At 33.0% G+C, this 15638-nt stretch overlaps 2 protein-coding genes and 2 long non-coding RNA genes across 5 annotated transcripts in view; 2 read left to right on the top strand and 2 right to left on the bottom strand.

Annotated features, from left to right (window-relative positions):
• LOC145739058 (uncharacterized) overlaps positions 1 to 15638 on the bottom strand; it is a 239962-nt gene that overhangs the window by 196264 nt on the left and 28060 nt on the right. The gene's annotated exons all lie outside the window — the stretch shown is intronic.
• Idh3g (Isocitrate dehydrogenase (NAD(+)) 3 non-catalytic subunit gamma) lies at positions 902 to 8615 on the top strand. Of its 2 annotated transcripts, XM_081993389.1 has the most exons (8): positions 902 to 1083; positions 1132 to 1411; positions 1464 to 1654; positions 7422 to 7555; positions 7610 to 7841; positions 7897 to 8083; positions 8145 to 8223; positions 8446 to 8615. In XM_081993389.1, coding segments are annotated over exons 1-8 (1161 nt in total). In that variant the 5' UTR covers positions 902 to 1026; the 3' UTR covers positions 8447 to 8615. The 2 variants fall into 2 exon arrangements, with proteins under 2 accessions (XP_081849515.1, XP_081849514.1); XM_081993388.1 differs by lacking the exon at positions 8446 to 8615 and having other exon boundaries at positions 8145 to 8420.
• On the top strand, positions 10646 to 15051 carry LOC145739057 (cysteine-rich hydrophobic domain-containing protein 2). The gene is made up of 4 exons (XM_081994375.1): positions 10646 to 10929; positions 11034 to 11161; positions 11214 to 11424; positions 14023 to 15051. The coding sequence occupies exons 2-4, from the start codon at positions 11040 to 11042 to the stop codon at positions 14188 to 14190; spliced, it is 501 nt and encodes a 166-aa protein (XP_081850501.1). The 5' UTR covers positions 10646 to 10929; positions 11034 to 11039; the 3' UTR covers positions 14191 to 15051.
• On the bottom strand, positions 13496 to 14016 carry LOC145739059 (uncharacterized). Its single transcript, XR_014180895.1, has 2 exons — positions 13793 to 14016; positions 13496 to 13608 (listed from the first exon to the last, which is right to left on the bottom strand). It is a non-coding gene; the product is annotated as an uncharacterized LOC145739059 (long non-coding RNA).

Below are 15638 nucleotides of genomic sequence, written 5' to 3'. Positions count from 1 at the left end.
AAGTTGTAGTAAAGTAACATAGGCCATCCTGTTCTATCAGAATGAGTTAAAATGAGATAGACACCTGTAAACACTCTAGTAAACACTGACGCCAAAATATTTCTCTTGACTTTAAACTAGTTTAAACTAGAGATGGGTCGGAGGGAAAAAAACATAAAAATCTTTGGCTGTGTTTAAACACGATGTTTTTACGGAAGGAACCGTTCCTTTCAAGTTGACCCTACTTTATAGTGTGGTCAACTGTCAAAATGGTCTTGTTTTATCCTCAAAACTAATGAGAAAGTAAATTACTTTCTACTAAATTACTTACTTTAGAATTTAGAAATACAAATAACAATAACAAAACTATATATAAAGTAATACAAACTAATACTTTAAACGTTAAATCTGAGTGAAAGTTGTATTACATACAAATTATTACATTATTCCTTATTTATTATTATATTATTTTTGTTGTATACTACTCTAGTTTAAACCACTCTCTTAAGCTTGGCTTAAACTACGAGAATGCAAGTGGGAAAACAAGAAGATTAGAAACCTTACATAAAATAGAACCCAATCTGACCCAATACCACTGTTTTCTATTAGTCATTTATTTATTTTACTTCTTCTTTTAAGTTACGGTTAATTACGTCTCGAGAACATAAAGGTACTTAAGCACCCTTAGTTAAACATTGCTTTAACACCCATTTTTCGTACTTCCCTTCATCTTAAACTTAGTTTAGTTTTTTTATTGAATACTCCCATTTTCACCGTTGTACGACGGTAAAAAATACAATTGTCACGTGACAGTTCTACTCACATCGATTACCCCACCACGTGACATTTGTAACGATCTATTCTAATTACACTTTTAAAAAAAGTACATGACACCATTTCATTTTTGAGTTTTGACATTTGACACTATTCGTCTTTGAATGAAGGGGTTACCGGAAGTTATGTCATCAAAAATATCCTAGAACCTAGAAGAAATCCTATTTATTCCAAGTTCCAACTTTTCAGCCCCATTTAAAACTACAATCCAGGATGGCATTACGAGTAATCCAACCAAACACCTTTAAATGGGTTGTCAAACTTGCAAGGGTGAGTTAATATAATTTAAATAAGCTGAAAAATTAATATAATTTTTAGCCCCAATCCACAATGTCAGCCTTTGAAATTCAACACAAAACTCCTTTAATCAAGAAACAAGCTCCAATTCCTATAGCTATGTATGGAGGAAGACATGCAGTTACAATGCTTCCAGGTGGTGGTATAGGTCCTGAGTTAATGGAATATGTTAGAGAAGTATTTAAGTATGCTGGGGCTCCTGTTGACTTTGAAGTCATTGACATAGATCCTCGCAGTGACGAAGATGACGCATTTGATTATGCTATTACCTCACTTAAAAGAAATGGGGTTGGTATTAAAGGTAAGATATGACATTCACAACTTTGATTCCCTTTAATGACTTTTGTATATAGGAAACATTGAGACAAAGAGTGAAAGTGCTGGAGTGAATTCCAGAAATGTTGCTCTTAGAAATGAGCTTGACTTATATATTAACATATTGCACTGTAAATCTTTCCCAGGAGTTCAAGCTAGACAGAGTGATATTGATATTGTTATTATGAGGCAAAACACTGAGGGAGAATATGCAATGTTGGAACATGAGGTAATCTTTCTTGTAAGGGTTTTCTAGGAAAAAAATTTGATCATCAACACAGTTTCTGGTTAACTTAAGATTGGTTTAATAAGGCTAACTTTAACTTTTAATTTATTGTCTTAAACAGTACCTATACAAGCTGAATTTGATAATTCCATTGGAGTGGTCTGAACATGTTTCTGGCTAACATTTAAATAAAAAAAAAAATTGTGTCATAAATGGTTGCCCCAAATTATCATAAATGCACATTAAAACAGTTAATGTTTGGGTTAGGAGACTTTTGTTTCAAAAGAGATCAGTGGTATGCACAAGGGGTAGACCAATAATTTTTTTGTACAGGGTGATTGATTGAATTTTGACCACCCCCTTAACTTCTTTAATTTTGATTTTAGCAAAAAAACGTTAAATACAAAACTAGAAGATATTTAGGTCTAGTTTATTCTTAGATAAACAGTTATTATACAGGGTGTCCCAAATTTTAGTAATGAACCGAACTTATGTTTTTTTAAACACAATGACCAACTTTTTATCCGATATTTGCATTCTACGTCAAATTTTAGGAATTGATGTAAAATGTCTGTATCGATATTCAACTATTTCCGCAGCATCTGTTACTTTAACAATGTTTCCTCGACTATGTGATTAAAGTTTAATTTAGTTACTCAAATTTGGGACAGCCTGTATAATAACTGTTTATATAAGAGTAAAAGTAGACCCAAATATCTATAACTGTTACTACAACTAGTTTTTTTACTAAAATCAAAAATACGGAAGTTAAGGGGGTGGTTAAAATTCAATCAATCAAGGACTCTGCTGCGAAAACATTTGAATATTGATACAGACAGTTGGTCATTGTATTTAAAAAAAACATGTTTGGTTTGCTACTTAAATTTGGGACACCCTGTATAATAACTCTTTATCTAAGAGTAAAGTAGACCTAAATATCTACTAGTTTTGTATTTAACGTTTTTTTGCTAAAATCAAAATTATGGAAGTTAAGGGGGTGGTCAAAATTCAATCAATCACCCTGTACACCAACATGCCTTTTGCATACAAAATACCTTGAAATGTCTTTAAAATACATCAAACTGCCTTGAAATACATCCAAATGTCTTTAAATTATTTAAACTGTCTCAGGATACCTTTAAATGTTTACACATTTGTGGCATTCTTAAATTTAGTTATAAGTCCCCTGGTATTATTAAGGAAAATTATTTTTTTTGTAAAGTTGCCTGAATATACGGGTTATGTTTTGACGTTTCCACGAATCTTCTAACTGTCATGGTAGCCAAGTTAGCATGTGTCAAATAAAGACACTTATCATTTAAAAGAAACAGTTGAAAAATTGGTAATTTAAATATAGACTTTTTGTAGTAAAATTGTAAAAACTAGGTCATGTGACCTGATAATTCAACTTTTGAGCTTGCAACATTGTAAAGGCCAGTTGACAGTGTGAAAAACAGTCACGTGAACTTCAAAATGCAGTTTAAACTTTGAAAAATGGTAAATTAAATTTAAACAATTGTAACAATTTAAATGGCAAAATACGCGTTACGTGACGTTGAAAATGCAATTCTGCAGGTTCTTGCAACACTGTAAAGACCAGTTGACATCTGTCAAAATTAATCATGTGACCATTAAAATGTGATTTAAAATTTGGTAAATTAAATTTAGACTATTTTAGACAGTTGTAAAAGCTGAAATTGCAAGAGACACATAACGTGACTTTGATTATGCCATTTTAGAGCTTTCAACACTGTCCAAGCCAACTGACACCCACTCCAAGTCACGTGACCTTAAAAATGTAGTTTAAAATTTAAAAATTTGGTAAATTACATTTAGAATGAATGTCTTGCAAATTTACGTTTGCAAGAATAATTATAATGCAATTCAGAAACAAAACCTTAAAAAGAGGATGTACGCAAATTAAATCACTGGAGCAATTTAACAAAGGAAATAAAATTATTGATTGTTGATATTACTGTTGGAATTGAAAATTACTTGGATTGAATGTTTTCAGAAGGTTTCATTAAAATTTAGAATTATTTCTTTATTATATTATGGTCTTAAGAGGAAGGATTTTGTATATTTTATTTAATTTATTTAGGTTCATCAATGCTATTAATAAGGCCAAACTAGATGGCGTCACATGTTATAGCATATCTCAAATATGGAAGTAAGAATTAAATAAGTTGCATACGAATATATCAGCAATTGAAGTTTAAACGTAAAACAAGCGCGCCAAAACGATTAATTTTGGTCTAGGCGCCGTGTGACGTCACGAGGCACGTTTCAATTCAACCGCGTTTAGCGCTTGTGATGTCGGTTTTAGTGTGATTATTAATTCTCCTTTTACTAGTTTTTCAATTATTATTGAAAGGAAAATGGTTTGTCAATACTAAATGGTGTCAGAGTGCACAAATTTCACTCCCATAAAGATTATAATTAAAATGGTATTAAACAAAGAAAAGTTTTTAGATAGGGAGGATTTTAGGATCTTTGTAAGTGTAAAGAAGTTTTCGAAGGTATTTAAAGGCGCGTCTAGCCATTATAAATGATTGTTCTAAGGTTTAGGACACTTGTAGAATCGTCTGACAAATTTTAGGGCATTTTCAATAGTATTTAGTAGCCTCTGGTCATTATAAACCATTTTTCTAACCGTTAGTGTACATAGACCTCTGACGATTTTAAATGGTTTTTCTAAGGTTTACGACTTTTGCAGAGTTATCAGACAATTTTTAGGAGGTTTTTGGCCATTTAAACGATTTTTGTAGGGTTTAAGAGACTTGTAAATGCCTCTGAAAATTTCGAATTGTCTGACCATTTTACAATTACAAGTACTAAAAACTCGACTAAAAAGCATCCAATGGGAGCGTAGCCTTAGTTTTAATAGTTGATTTAGACTGACTATATTACGCGAATCGTTTAAACTCAAATATCTCTAAAACCGCTACTCAAATGAACTCTTACCAAATTATGGGAAGTGTCCTCATTATCGATGTGAATAGTTTGTAAATGTTTTAAGTACGACAGATCCTCTACTTTGTAATACTGACATTACTGACTACTGTACTAAAAGACCAATAGCGGACATCCTGCTGTCCAAGGCGTCGACAACTCAGTCTCGGTACTCCTTGCTGGCATAAAGCCATGCTGTGACGTGCTCAGCAGCTCATGCTTCTGCAGAATTTGATTCCGCAGATGAAGTTCAAATACTTTAAATATACTTGGCAACAAGCTGATGGCTCTATAGTTAGAAACTTCATTAGTATCCCTCCTTTTATAAAGCAGAAACGACAAATGCTGATTTTAAAACCGCCGGAAAAGTACCGCTCGAGAAAGAAAGGTTTATTAAAAAAGCAATTACCTCACACAAATGGGTTTTACATTTTTTGAGTAAATTGTTTGAAATTTCATCAACTCCAGACGAATAGAGCTTTTTAACGCATTAACAAGTGACAAAACATCATTCCCGCAAACTGGCGATATAAAGCAGGTGCTTTGACAGAAAGCATATTTGCCTCCAAAAAAACATTGTCAACCTCATTGTCATGACTACCAAGTACTGAGAAAAAATGATCACTAAAGTCATTGGCCAGGCACATATCAGACACCACCCCGCACCACCTCTATCACCCTATGTGAAGTCTTCTTCTCAACCCCATTTATAAAGCCCCACATCGACTTAGATTTATTTTCAGAAACAAGAACCCCTTTATCAAAATCAGCTTAATATGAAGACTAAATCCAATTCTGTTTTACTCTGGATTAGATGAGGGAAATAAACTTAGTATTTTTCTGTGTACACATCACAGCTCATCACCGGGCTTAGTTATTGCTCTTGTCATTTCTACGCGGATGATACACAACTTTATTATAGTGCATATCCTGTAAATGTGGATCAAGCAGTTCAACATATTAATAATGACCTTAAATGCATAGCAGAATTATCGTACAGACATTGCTTGGAAATTAATCCCCTTAAGTCAAAAGCATTGCTGTTTGGTCCTAGTTACCTACAAAGAAAATATGCGAATAATATAAAACTTACACTGAAGGGGTGTGCGATACCGATGGTGATGTCAGCCAAGTATCTTGGATTGGCCATTGATGCTGACTTAAAGTTCAGCGAGCATATCAGTATGTGTATACGAAGAGCATTTGCTAATCTGAAATTGATCTACAGTCATAGGAATGCACTGCCTCGAAATATGAAAAAGCTATTGTGCGACAGCTTAGTCTTGTCGCATTTTAATTATGCCAATGTTGTTTATGGTCCTTGCCTACTTGCGCGGGATAGAGACCGTCTGGTTGCCGGAATTAGAGCTCGTGAGACTGGGGTAGCGAGGGCACTACGTAATTTGGAGTGGTTGAGAATGGATGAGAGACGGACGTTGCACTTATATCAATCAATCAATCAAAAAAGTAGCTTTATTGTCGGAAACTTAAAGTCATTGACAAAGCCCTGAAAACACATACAAAAACAGCAAAAAAAGAACATACATAATTATTACACTACACATACAATATGCATCACACATAATTACTTACACCTTACAATTATTAAAATAAAAACAAAACAAAAAGGCAGTTACCCTGTATAAGAGAGGAGAAAGAGGATCAAAAACACAAACAGTGCTGCTTGGTCAATTTATGGCAGAACAAGGCGCCTCAAGAACTGAAGTAGAATTCGTCCAGAGAATAGTACGCCCCGTCAAGCAAAAACCTCTCAGCCTCACCCCTAAATCCATGCGCAGATGGCTGGCCTCTCACGTGGAGAGGAAGGTTATTGAAAAGTCTCTTGCCACCGTAAATAAGCGACGACTTAATCTTCTCCGTGTGAGGAATGGGAAGCCTCAAAACGAATCTACTGCGAGTCACCGAGCCGGAGCCCTCGGACAAGTGTTCCCAAACTTGCCACGGACAAGACAAATCGTCTCTAAGATGAAAATGCAGCACAAGGTGAGGATACGATGTTCAATGAAGAGAGGTCTACATGAGGTCCTGTATCCAACACTACACAAGCACCTCAATGCTCGCTTCTGCAGGAGAAACGCAGAATTGAAGCGGCTCCGAGAACAAACCCCCCAGAAAGCTGTGCCGTAGCGGAGATGGCAGTCAATCAGTGCATAGTATGCACTCCTAGCTACATGGTAATCCAGATTGCCAGAGATTACCCTCAATGCATGGCAACCCGACGCCAGTCTAGATGATGTACTCATTCATAAAATCATAGGCAAAAAATGCCCCGACTACTTAAAATAAAATTTTGATATGACATACATAACTTGGGCCTTAGACACAGGTCTATTATAACCGCCCCGATACATTCAACAAGTCAATTTGAAAAGTCATTTAGCTGTAACGTCGCAAGATGTTACAATAAACTACCCGATTCTGTAAAGCTTTTACAAGACTCTTGTCATTAAAAAAACAGTTAAGAAACTTTTGCCGCCTCTGCTTTAAATCTATCTTGTCTCGGCCCATATTGGTTCATCTAGTAATCCATTTCTTTTTTTTTTCTCTTCTTTTTCTCACCTACATATACTGTTATTATTATTATTAGGCACATAGTATAGAATCATTTATGTTCTCAGATGAAGATTTGGTATTATTATAATGGGATGTATTATTTGCTGTCGATAAGTACATAGCGTTTAGAAGTGGACGCTTTCTTCGTTAAGTGAGGAAGGATAACCTTCGACTTCGCCTTTTGTAGTTTTTTATTTAATTGCAATAAAGTCATTATTATTATTATTATTTTTGTGAATTCTAGAGTGTTGATGGTGTGGTTGAAAGTATGAAGGTCGTCACAGAGTCGAACTCAGAAAGAGTGGCGCGCTACGCATTCGAGTTTGCCATTAAAACAGGAAGAAAGAAGATTACTACCATCCATAAAGCTAATATAATGTGAGTTCTGTGAAACTTTTTATACAAACTAATAAAGTGAAAAGTGGTTTGTAGGAAATTGTCAGATGGTCTTTTTCTTGAAACTTCAAGGAAAATAGCTAAAGAGTACCCAGAAATTGAACATAATGATATGATCATTGATAACTGTTGCATGCAACTGGTATCAAAGCCACATCAGTTTGATGTAATGATAATGACCAATCTTTATGGCAGTATTGTTTCCAATGTGCTTTGTGGACTTATTGGGGGTGCCGGTATTCTTTCTGGAAGGAATTATGGAGATCATGTAAATTTTTTGTTTGTTTCTTTAACTGGCCGCTTTTACATCTTAGATTTTTCAGTACGCTATCTTTGAGCCAGGAACCCGTAATACTGGTACCGCAATAGCAGGCAAAAACATTGCAAACCCTTTAGCTATGTTGAATGCTTCAGTTGACATGCTCAACCATTTAGGTCACAAACAACATGCTGATTTAATAATGAATGCTATGCTTAAGACTGTTGCTGAAGATCATTTGCTGACTCCAGGTGATTTCTTAATTATTCTTGTATTTCACGTAATTGTTGTTAATTGTAATTTTTAATTTAGACTTAGGAGGCACCGCAAAAAGTACAGAAGTGGTTCAGAGAATTATAGACCACATTCTGCAAGCTGACATTCGACCATGGTAAACTTAACTCTGTGGTGATGGCTTGTTGTTTAACCTTCCACTAATTCAAGTTTCCGATTTGACTTGACTGCACCCATCTAAATAACTTGCTAACTTTTCAGTGTTACAGTTGCAAATGATGATTCTAACAACACTTGTGCAGCCTACATTAACTACTAGCTTTCTTTAACAGTATTATTAAAATAGTTAACTTATTTGTTGTTTTCTTTTTTTTTACAGAAAGTGACACCACTTCTCTGTTTTATGGCTCTTCATCTCTGTTCAGTTTTCAATTTAAACTTGTGTGTATATAAGTATGTTGTAAAGTATAGCAAAGTTTAAGTGTTAATTAATTATAAATATTGAAAATGATTGTTTAGTAAATCATAATGAAAATGTTTTGTATAAAATTGATTTATTTTCCCTTTTGAGCTTCCAATTTGTTTCTATTCTATTAAACTGTGTAACAAAATATGGTTTTCTTTTCAGTGTAGGGTGGAACGAACATTTCCAAAACGAAAAGAAGGTATTTCTGCATATTTAAAAATTATATCTTAAAAAGCTCTATATATTCAAAAGGGACACATTATTTCTTTCACATTAACACCTTTTATTCTGCACCGGGATTGAAGTTCTGTAAGAGTGAACATTCAGGACACTTTGCGCTCACTAAACATTCCTAAGCAAAATATCCCTTCTGAGGCTATTAAGAACAAAATATCTCTCTAAGGTTTTGGTAGAAAATATACCACTAATAAGAAGGTCTCCGACGCGCTGGGTGGATCAAATCAAAGAAATCATTGGTCACGGTCTGCAAGAAACTTCTCTTGCAGCTCATGACAGAGCAGAATGGAGAAATACGACCCGAGTAATAGATACATGATGGACAAGAGAGTTGACTAAACACTAATAAGTTATAATTTCGTCATTTACACTTTTGCTCAATTCTGTCAAAAAAAATAAATAGATTGAAATTGGCTTTCAGATACTCATCACAGATCTTGTCTTAGTCTTTGGAAAATAACTGCCTTTTGACGTCCTTAAGGATAAAATATCCCTCTTAGGTTATCGTAGAAAATTAAATTTCCTACAGTTTTTGACCCTTAACATTTTCCTTAACTTTACTATTTGGCTGACTTACGGGCGATTGAAGTTCTGTAAGTAGGCATTCAGATGTTTTGCGCTCACAAACATTCCTAAGCAAAATATCTCCCTTCTGAGGCTATTAAGAACAAAATATCTCTCTAAGGTTTTGGTAGAGAATATACCACCAATAAGTTATAATTTTTTCCTTTAGATCTTTACTTAATTCTGTCAAGAAAAACAAAATAGATTGAAATTGGCTTTCAGATACTCATCACAGATCTTGTCTTAGTCTTTGTAAAATAACTCCTTTTTGACGCCCTTAAGGACAAAATATCCCTCTTAGGTTATCGTAGAAAATTAAATTTCTTACAGTTTTTGACCCTTAACATTTTCCTTAACTTTGCTATGTGGCTGACTTACGGGCGATTGAAGTTCTGTAAGTAGGCATTCAGATGTTTTGCGCTCACTAAACATTCCTAAGCAAAATATCTCCGTTCTGAGGCTATTAAGAACAAAATATCTCTCTAAGGTTTTGGTAGAGAATATACCACCAATAAGTTATAATTTTTTACTTTAGATTTTTAATTAATTCTGTCAAGAAAAACAAAATAGATTGAAATTAGCTTTCAGATACTCATCACAGATCTTGTCTTAGTTTTTGGAAAATAACTCCCTTCTGACGCCCTTAAGGCAAAATATCCCTCTTAGGTTATCGTACAAAATTAAATTTCCTACAGTTTTTGACCCTTAACATTTTCCTTAACTTTGCTATGTGGCTGATTTCCGGGCCATTGAAGTTCCGTAAGTATAGACATTCAGATATTTTGCGCTCACTAAACATTTCTAAGCAAATATCTACCTTCTGAGACTGTTAAGAACAAATTGTTTTCTAAGGTTTTACTACATAATTAAACTAGCTACAAATTTTTCCTTTAGACTTTTTCTCAATTCTGTCAAAGGAAAAAGATACAGAAGTTTTGAAATTCTATAATGGATAATTACCAATATAATAAAAAACAAAGTTACGATATTAAAAAAAATATATATTAACACGAGTTTTTGTGAAAGTAAAATAAATCAACATTGAAGCGATAAATTATTGATAATTGTAACTTAAAACAAAAATATGTGGGATTTATGTATAATATAGTCCTAGGTTTAATTTGTATGTCCTCCAGGACCTTCAGCGAATCAACTGAATGCAAATGGCAGTTAAACTGACAAATGACATCAGTGTAAACTGTTAGCTGCTCCAAACTGACTTTAACTATTAAAACTTCAAGAGAGGAAAACATAATTTGGAAAAAATGTTTTTATTAAGCATTAATCATTTAATAAAAGGCTTTGTAAATAATGGAGCAGCTAATAGTTTGGCACTGTTAGATAATAATAAAGCTCGTGACTAGATTAATAAAAAAATTAATTACCTGTTTAGGAATTTTCTTTTTCTAGAGGTGTTAATGCTCTAGTGATTCAATCAGATTTTTTGGTTGTATTTTTTTTTGGTTAAGGTTGTAGTTATGAAGGTTTCAAAAAGAAAACGCTATGCAGAAAATCTATGAAGCCTTAATAAAATACATTTCTGAACAATTTATTACAAGTGTGATCAAATATAGAAAGTATCGTAATTAGTTGTCGGTAAGTAAACCAAGAAGACAAAGTGTCCTTGTCTCAAACTTTCATGTGTTTATTGTGCACCTGTAAAGTCTGTTTGTTTTTGTATCTTCATTACTGGTTTGTAGATACACATGGAAGGTTTTGATGCAATTTACTATGAAGAAGAAGTAGAGAATCATGAAGAGCCTGAGGCAACAAACGTTTCTCTGGTACCTGATCCTGTGATTGTGCGAGGTGCTGGAAATATGACAGTGTATGTATTATCTCAACTGGTTATCAAAGTATTGTTTTATTTTTTTTTGCAGTTTTGGACTGAGCAATAGATTCAACACAGAATTTCCCAGTGGTTTAGTTTCTAGAGTTGCCCCTGAGGAATATAAGGAAACTGTAATGCGAATCAATGGCATTTTAAAGAAGACACTACCAGTAAATGTAAAGTGGTTATTTTGTGGATGTCTCTGCTGTTGCTGCACACTTGGTTGTTCTCTATGGCCAGTTATATGCTTAAGCAAACGTGTAAGTTATGTTTTAAATATTTTTTTATTTTGTATGTATGTATAGCTGTCCTTGAGGGACAGCTATATGTGTGGTGGTTTGGTTTGAGGATTTTTTTAGAATTTTTTGGATATTCCAAGGAATAACCAGTTTTCTTGTAGCAATTGCAATATTTATATTATTATAAACATTTATAATGTTTTTTACGTGCCATTTGTTCTGAAAAGGTGCCCAAGCACCAAATTCTCTGTATATGGTAAATCATGATTTTAAAATCAGATATTATCACCAGGGACAAGATTTCAATAGTTCCATTTATACCAGAAGTATAAATGAAACTTTGCTTGTTGAGGCAAAAAGCCAGTGAGCAGCTGAGTATCATCAGCATATAGATGAACAGTACCTTGTGAAACATGTCCTGGCAAATCCGCGGTATAAATATTGAATAATAAAGGTCCAAGAATACTGTCCTGTGGTATGCCCTTGTTATATGTGGTCAAATCAGATTTTGCCCCATCCAACTCTACTAACTGCATTCTATTCCTCAAGTAGCTCACCAACCAACCGCACTGCTCCTCCAAAACCATAAAATCTCAGTTTTGCTATCAGAAGGTCATGCACTACTTGCTATAGTCCAACAAGACCAAACAAGATACCTTACCCTGGTCTGTAAAAGCAGATACATCTGTGGCTATCTTACATAATGTTGCGGTACTAAACTTAGGCCTAAAACCAGACTGGACAGGAGATAAAATCTGCCGCTTGTCAATAAAATCACACAATCTATCAGTCACCAATTTTTCGAAAAGATTTGCTAAAATGGGCAACTTATTTATTGGTCGCAGTTTGTTGAGCGATTCAATTCTACCATTTTTGGGCAAGGATTGATGTCTTCCATTGATCAGGAAATTGTCCCGTTCTTAAGCATTTATTAAATAATTCAGCTAGAGCTGTTATTATACAGGGTGGTCCAGTTTTAAATGTCAATAATTCACCAATCGATAGCCTATCAAAAAATAAGTTGACATGCATTATGTAATTTTCCTGAAGAACGCTTCCTAAGGAAGCCACAAACCTCCAAAGTTCAGTATAAAAAATTGTGTTTTTTTGCTACAACTGTCAGACCGTTGGACCAATTTTGATCAAATTTGGAACAAGTAATTATGAAATGAGTACTCATTATGTAATTTTCTACGCTCACTGGATATTATTCAAAATTGACAAAAATGTCTCTTGGGTTATTGTATTTTTTACTCTAAAATGGTTCAAAAGGATTCAAATCTGGTCATCTGTAAGGTTTACTAGTTAATTTTTAGACTATAGGTACTATAGGTAAACTTTTTATTTATTCAATTAAGCACTGGTAAAAGTCCGAAATTTCGAACTAATTTAATTCTAAAAATTAGTGTTCAAGACTAATATCGTAGCATTTGATGCCAAAATTGTTTAATTTTATCAATGAAGAGTCTGAAACTTAACTTTTACTATAAAAAATAGTTTAAAATTCGATTTTTCAGTCTTAAAGCACTCGAATTTCTAATCTGAAAGCAGTTTTAAAGCCCTAAAAATAGTCCAGAATTCTAAGAAAATAAAAAACAAAGTAAAAAAGCTTGGAAAGTTTCAAGTCAATTTTCATGAATCTAATGTCCTGTATTTAAGAGTATTTTCAAGACTAAAATATTGAAATGTATTTTTGAGGTTGAAGTGTGTGAATTTGTAGTCAAAAATTCTAGATAAAGTAGTTTTTCATGGTTACAAGTCAATTTTCACTAGTAAAGTTTTTCAACTTATCTGAAAACTATAACGACTGACTACGAAGACAGTTTTTAAGCCTCTCAAGTCAATCTTCACAGTTTTCAAGTCAATTGTCATGGCTAAAGTCTTTCAATTTGTCTGAAAACTGGTTACAAAGACAATTTTTAAGCCTCTCAAGTCCATTTTCACCATTTCAAAGTAAATTTATTGGTTAATAAGTCAATTTTCAAAACTAAAGTTGTTCAATTTGTCTGGAAACTATGAAAACTGGCTACAAAGACATTTTTTAAGCTTCTTAGTCAATTTTCCCAGTTTTCAAGACAATTTTTAAGTTGGGTTGGTTTTGGGTCTTTGAACGTAATAACTCAATTAACTGGTAAACAAAGTTTTAAATCAGAATTTTATAAGTGATACTTATTTTCTCAAATTGAACAAGTAAAATAAAAAAAACTGAAATTTTTGAAAAATATGCAGGGACGTAGAGAATAAGGCCGAAAAATGAAAACCATCTTTCTGTATTTACACCACTGGACAGTTTCGACAAACGTCATTAACATCACATAATCAGTATTAATTTCATATGTATTTGTTCTAAATTTGATTAAAATTGCTCCAGCGGTCTGACAGTTATGACAAGAAACCGATTTTTAAAACTGAACTTTTATGGACTGTATTTTCCTTGAGAAGCATTTTTCAGGAAAATGATATAATGTATGTTTATATAAACTTATTTTTTGCTGGGCTATCGATTGGTGAATTATTGACATTTAAAACTGGACCACCCTAATCAAGGCTAAAAAGCAGCATGTCATATGAGATTTTATCTATATTATATTATCCACTTTTATTTAATTTCTATTTCAGACTCAACATTCCTTAAATAAACTATTGGAATGGGAAAATAGTTACTTGTACAACAAGCTGGGACTTCATTGGAAACTAAGCAAACAACAATGTGACTCCTCATCAATGATGGAATATGTAATATTAATAGAATTTTTGCCGAAAGTTCCAATTTATAGGCCTGACTAACAAAGAGGCGTTTTTGTTGCCAAGCCTTTCATGATTGTCTACATTGAGCAAGAGAAAGGATGTACAGTGAGAACAAACTTTTGTAGAAAGGCAATACTTTAAATGGCAATTATTTCCCTTCACTTTGTAAATAAAATGTCCACATATATGTGATAACAAGGGACATTGCCATTTATTTGTATTTCAATTTGTCGCAATAGCACATGTTATAAACTTAAAGATATCATTGTTTATGTTAAATAACAAGACTTAATTTTAGGTTTATTGTTAATTTTCCTGTTAAGTATAGATTGCCAATTTGTTTATAATATTGAATTTTTTAATTAATTGTCATTGATTAGTTAGAATATAAGATTTATAGTATCAATTTTTGCTTCATAAATATTTGTAATGATTTTCTGGAAAACTAAATTTCTTTGTATTACTTATGCCTCTGTTAGTTTTGTTAATGTCCTAAGGTGAGAAATCTAAATTAATTGCAATAATTATTACGCTAAATTTTTAACTTAGAAAAGGTTTGAATGCATTAACTTAAAAATACTTTTCGAGACAATAAGTATACTATTGAACAATGTTTTTTCACTTTCACTTCCTTCCAGTTTCACTCTTTACAGGCATATAGTGTGATTCTAAAAATGAAAGTAGAAAATTCATTTCTCTTAGATGATATTCGCAATATATATTTTGTAATTAGGAAAGCTTTAAATACGAAATTATCATATGGCATTTATGTTACACATATTTAGTCAAATATTATAACAAAACTTGTATAATACTCTCTTTGGTATCGAACAAAACAAATTTTTATACATATGACTAGCTGTCAAATGTTTTATTTGCTATAATAAAATCTTCACTTAGTTCAGTCTTTTATTGTTATTTCTTTTCATTTTATTTGTTCCGACCACAATGGGCCTATCCCACATATCATAAATTTTTGTTTTAATGACTGGAATCGAAAGAATAGGATCAAAAAACTAATTTTTCATATTCTTGAAGAAAAAATTATGGTCGTAAATGTTCCTACATTAGTTTGAATTTGTCCATTAAATTTAAAAGATCTGTTTTGGCGCGCATGTGACGTACGTAATTCTGGGCGATTTTATTGGCTGTTGCACGCCAACTGTTTCACTTCTTGTCGCTGATTGGTTGATAGTGTAGTACGTCACCGGCGGCGGGCGTTTAAAACATGAGATTAATGTAGTTTTTATCATCATTTTTTTTCTATTTAGACTTAATATTTTTGAAAACAAAAAAATACGGGTATAATATTTTCAATCCGTCTTTGTAGTTATGAAATAAAAAAAAATTGTGGGACAGGCCCATTTACATCAAGGCAACCACTTAAGGCCGATTCAGAGTATCGCAACGGTATGAGGTACGAGTTAAGAGTAAACCGTAAAAAAATTAAACAGTTCATATGTCATACATCCATTCATAGTCATCCA

Source organism: Ips typographus, linkage group LG16 (genome assembly GCF_016097725.1).
Source record: "Ips typographus isolate SLU linkage group LG16, UJ_Ityp_2.0, whole genome shotgun sequence".
In the NCBI taxonomy this organism is placed as follows: Eukaryota; Metazoa; Arthropoda; class Insecta; order Coleoptera; family Curculionidae; genus Ips; species Ips typographus.
This window is presented reverse-complemented; position numbering and strand designations above follow the sequence as displayed.

Excerpts from the sequence above, each read along its gene's own strand:
- Idh3g (XM_081993388.1), top strand. The coding sequence starts at position 1,027 with ATGGCATTACGAGTAATCCAACCAAACACCTTTAAATGGGTTGTCAAA. Across the intron at positions 7,556-7,609 it reads ATCCATAAAGCTAATATAAT|GAAATTGTCAGATGGTCTTT; the intron begins GTGAGTTCTGTG and ends AGTGGTTTGTAG. Across the intron at positions 8,084-8,144 it reads AGATCATTTGCTGACTCCAG|ACTTAGGAGGCACCGCAAAA; the intron begins GTGATTTCTTAA and ends TTTTTAATTTAG.
- LOC145739057 (XM_081994375.1), top strand. The coding sequence starts at position 11,040 with ATGGAAGGTTTTGATGCAATTTACTATGAAGAAGAAGTAGAGAATCAT. Across the intron at positions 11,162-11,213 it reads GGTGCTGGAAATATGACAGT|TTTTGGACTGAGCAATAGAT; the intron begins GTATGTATTATC and ends TTTTTTTTGCAG. Across the intron at positions 11,425-14,022 it reads TTATATGCTTAAGCAAACGT|ACTCAACATTCCTTAAATAA; the intron begins GTAAGTTATGTT and ends TTTCTATTTCAG.